General features: G+C 52.1%; 1 protein-coding gene across 1 annotated transcript; it reads left to right on the top strand.

Annotated features, from left to right (window-relative positions):
* Window positions 1-113: 113 nt before the first annotated feature.
* Window positions 114-2,817, top strand: JUN (Jun proto-oncogene, AP-1 transcription factor subunit). The gene has a single exon (XM_053921007.2). It carries the CDS (start codon window positions 1,059-1,061, stop codon window positions 2,064-2,066), a length of 1,008 nt encoding a protein of 335 aa, XP_053776982.1. The 5' UTR covers window positions 114-1,058; the 3' UTR covers window positions 2,067-2,817.
* Window positions 2,818-4,255: the final 1,438 nt, after the last annotated feature.

Here is a 4,255-nt window from a genome sequence, read left to right as displayed (position 1 = left end):
CTCCATGGCGACGGGGGGACCCGCCCCCTTGAGAACGACGCGAGCCAATGCGAAAGCCTTGGGGTGACATCATGGGCTATTTTTAGGGGTTGACTGGTAGCAGATAAGTGTTGAGCTCGAGCTGGATAAGGACTCAGAGTTGCACTGAGTGTGGCTGAAGCAGCGAGGTGCGAGAGGAGGTGCGCGGACTCAGGGAGACAGGCACAGTTAGGACCGCAGTAGAGTCCGAACCGCAAATCCTACTTTCTTTATTATTTTCTCAACAACTGTCCAGAACTAGCGTCTGTGGCCCCCGGACTGGTGTTTTGGGGAGCGTCCGAAGAGCTCCTTCTCCAGCCATCCCCAGAAGGAGCGCCCCGCTGTTCGGGGGCTGCTGACAGCGGTGACTGTCGCCCGGAGAAGTCCAGCGAGCCGCAGCAGCGGCCAAGAAGTTTCCTGGCCAGGGGGACAAGTAGCCCCTGGGTCCCAGAGCGAACTTTTGCAAAGCTTTTCTCTGCCCGAAGCTGCCGCAGCGGCGATAAAGAAAAGCAGGAGGCGGAGAGGAGCTCCAGAAGGGACGAGCGCTCAGCTTCGTTCGCACGGGTTGCTGAACTTGGGCGAGCCACGGCCGCCGGGCGCCCCCTCCCTCTTTCAGCGGAGGAGGGGACAGTCGTCGGAGTCCGGGCGGCGGAGACCCGCCGGCGGCCGGCCACTGCAGTGACCGCGCTGAGAGGCGCCTCCGAGAGAGCCACGGTCGCCGGGTAACGAGTTCCCGGGCTCCGAGGAGCCGCCGCGCGGAGGAGCGCTCAGTGAGTGACCGCGACTTTTCAAAGCCGGCAGCGCGCGCGAGCGGACAAGTAAGAGTGCGGGCGGCGTCTTAACCCCGCGTTCCCTGGAGCGAACTGGTGAGGAGGGCGCAGGGGGGAGGACTGCCAGCGGGTGCGCGCGCTCTTAGAGAAACTTTCCTTGCCAAAGGCCCGGGGAGGCGCGGGTGTCCCCCGCTTGCCGGAGCGCTGTTGCGGCCCCCAAACTTCTGCGCGCTGCCCAAACTAACCCCACGTAAAGTGACGGACTGTTCTATGACTGCAAAGATGGAAACGACCTTCTACGACGATGCCCTCAACGCCTCGTTCCTCCAGTCCGAGAGCGGCGCCTACGGCTACAGTAACCCCAAGATCCTGAAACAGAGCATGACCCTGAACCTAGCCGATCCGGTGGGCAGCCTGAAGCCGCACCTCCGCGCCAAGAATTCAGACCTCCTCACCTCGCCCGACGTGGGGCTGCTCAAACTGGCGTCGCCAGAGCTGGAGCGCTTGATCATTCAGTCTAGCAACGGGCACATCACCACCACACCTACCCCCACCCAGTTCCTGTGCCCCAAGAACGTGACTGACGAGCAGGAGGGCTTTGCGGAGGGCTTCGTGCGCGCGCTGGCCGAACTGCACAGCCAGAACACGCTACCCAGCGTCACGTCCGCGGCGCAGCCGGTCAGCGGGGCAGGCATGGTGGCTCCGGCGGTGGCTTCGGTGGCGGGCGGCAGCGGTAGCGGCGGCTTCGGCGCCAGCCTGCACAGTGAGCCGCCGGTCTACGCCAACCTCAGCAACTTCAACCCCGGAGCGCTGAGCAGCGGCGGCGGGGCGCCCTCCTACGGCGCTGCCGGCCTGGCCTTTCCCGCGCAGCCCCAACAGCCTCAGCAGCAGCCGCCTCAGCCACCGCACCACCTGCCCCAGCAGATCCCCGTGCAGCACCCGCGGCTGCAGGCCCTGAAGGAGGAGCCGCAGACGGTGCCCGAAATGCCCGGGGAGACACCGCCCCTGTCCCCTATCGACATGGAGTCCCAAGAGCGGATCAAGGCGGAGAGGAAGCGCATGAGGAACCGCATCGCCGCCTCCAAGTGCCGGAAAAGGAAGCTGGAGAGAATCGCCCGGCTGGAGGAAAAAGTGAAAACCTTGAAAGCGCAAAACTCGGAGCTGGCGTCTACAGCCAACATGCTTAGGGAACAGGTGGCACAGCTTAAACAGAAAGTCATGAACCACGTTAATAGTGGGTGCCAGCTCATGCTAACGCAGCAGTTGCAAACGTTTTGAGGAGAGACTGTCGGGGGCTGAGGGGCAACGGAGAAAAAAAATAACACAGAGACAGACTTGAGAACTTGACAGGTTGCGAGACAGAGAGAGAAAAGAAGTGTCCGAGGACTAAAGCCAAGGGTATCCAAGTTGGACTGGGTTGCGTCCTGACGGCGCCCCCAGTGTGCACCAGTGGGAAGGACTTGGCGCGCCCTCCTTTGGCGTGGAGCCAGGGAGCGGCTGCCTGCGGGCTGCCCCGCTTTGCGGACTGGCTGTCCCAGCGCAAACAAAACGTTAGACTTTTCTTTAACATTGACCAAGAACTGCATGGACCTAACTTTCGATCTCATTCAGTATTAAACGGGGGGAGGGGGAGGGGTTACAAACTGCAATAGAGACTGTAGATTGCTTCTGTAGTACTCTTTAAGAATACAAAGGGGGGAGGGGTCAGGGAGGGGCGGCGGGCGGGAGGGAGGTTTGTGAGAGTGTAGCTGAGGCTACAGATGAACTCTTTCTGGCCTGCCTTCCTTAACTGTGTATGTACATATATATATTTTTTAATTTGATGAAAGCTGATTACTGTCAATAAACAGCTTCATGCCTTTGTAAGTTATTTCATGTTTGTTTGTTTGGGTGTCCTGCCCAGTGTTGTTTGTAAATAAGAGATTTGGAGCATCTGAGTTTACCATTTGTAATAAAGTATATAATTTTTTTATGTTTTGTTTCTGAAAATTCCAGAAAGGATATTTAAGAAAATAAAATATTGAAAAAGTACCCCTCCCCCAACCTCTTTTCTGCATTATCTCTAGATTTCCTATCTAGGTGGAGTTGAAGGAGTTCAGAGGGTCAATTAGAATTACTCTCAGTGCTTCTCACTGTCGAGCAGTAAAATCTGTGCTCTACTGGACTTGAGGAGTAACTGCAGCTGATCTCTTATCATGTCATACTCTTACTTACAAAGAATAGTGTGGCCTTTCAGGAGGCTGAGGGAAGGGAGGTTGTGGTGAAGAGGGACAAGCCCACTGGGGAGTCAAACATTTTAAAGTTTGGATATCACGTGGCATGTGCTGTGACCATTTATAATGTCAGTAGAAATTTAACAATAGATGCTTATTCTCAAAGCAGGAATCGTGGCAGATTTTTGCGAAAGATGTATCCTTCCAAGTTGGAATCTTCACTTTAACAATTCCTAGATTAAAAAGATGGTCTTTGCTTATGAATATTTATAACAGCATTCTTGTCACAATAAATGTATTCAAATACCAGTAACAGATCTTGAATTGCTTTCCCTTTACTACTTTTTTTCTTTCCAAGCCCTGTATCAAAGCTTTTCTTTTCCGTTGGAGGGGTTAATTAATGTCACTGCCATCTGAAGTTACTCAGTACTTAAGCAGAGAATTTAGTAGGAGTTAACACAGAAGTTGCAATGTGGATGAAAGTTTAATTCATGTTTCTCCCTCTCTCTCTCTCTCCCTCTCTCTCAAATTAACACCTACACCTAGATAAGTTACTAGTAGAGCAGTTTACCATTTTGGATTTTTCTATAATTTATTTCTTAGTTTGTTTCTAAAATAATCAACCTGTTTAAATAATTATTTTAGGACCAGTCTCAAAAGATGGTAATCTAAATACTATGAAAAACGTTCCTAAGAGAAAACATGAACACCAATATGATGATTACATGTGTAAACCAAACCTTAACTCTAGGGAAATGGCAAACTTAAATTCTGTCTACAGATATAACTTAGGAGATCAACAAGGCAGTGCTCAACAAGGGAACAATTTTTGCTTAGTTGCTTTTCATCCCAAGAGCCAGTGTGATTATGAAGCAGCAAAAGCAATTTGATATCCAGGAATATTTATTTCACAAACCACTAATTGAGGTGGGGCTGTTTGCTCATTAGCAGTACTCTAATACCCAACAGGTCTGGGAATACTAATATCCTGCCTGTGGCTATAAATCCACAGACACAAAGAGTTTCTCCTTGGTATATCCAGGAGTGGAAGAGATTGGACAGGCTTGTTAGCTATCAGATCCACTTCATTGTTAGTAACAGTTTTTTAACAAAGGGTTACTGGGAGCAGGGCCCAGTTTGCCAAACAGTGAATTTGCCGATGTCAGCAACCCGGAAGGTGAGTTGATTTTGACCATATGTAGGAATAGTCAGCAGAGGGACAATAAAGCACTTTGGGGTGGGGCTCTGTGGAAG

Source organism: Desmodus rotundus, chromosome 3, assembly GCF_022682495.2.
Source record: "Desmodus rotundus isolate HL8 chromosome 3, HLdesRot8A.1, whole genome shotgun sequence".
In the NCBI taxonomy this organism is placed as follows: Eukaryota; Metazoa; Chordata; class Mammalia; order Chiroptera; family Phyllostomidae; genus Desmodus; species Desmodus rotundus.
The sequence above is the reverse complement of the archived record's forward strand: the minus strand, read 5'-3'. Positions and strand labels throughout refer to the sequence as shown.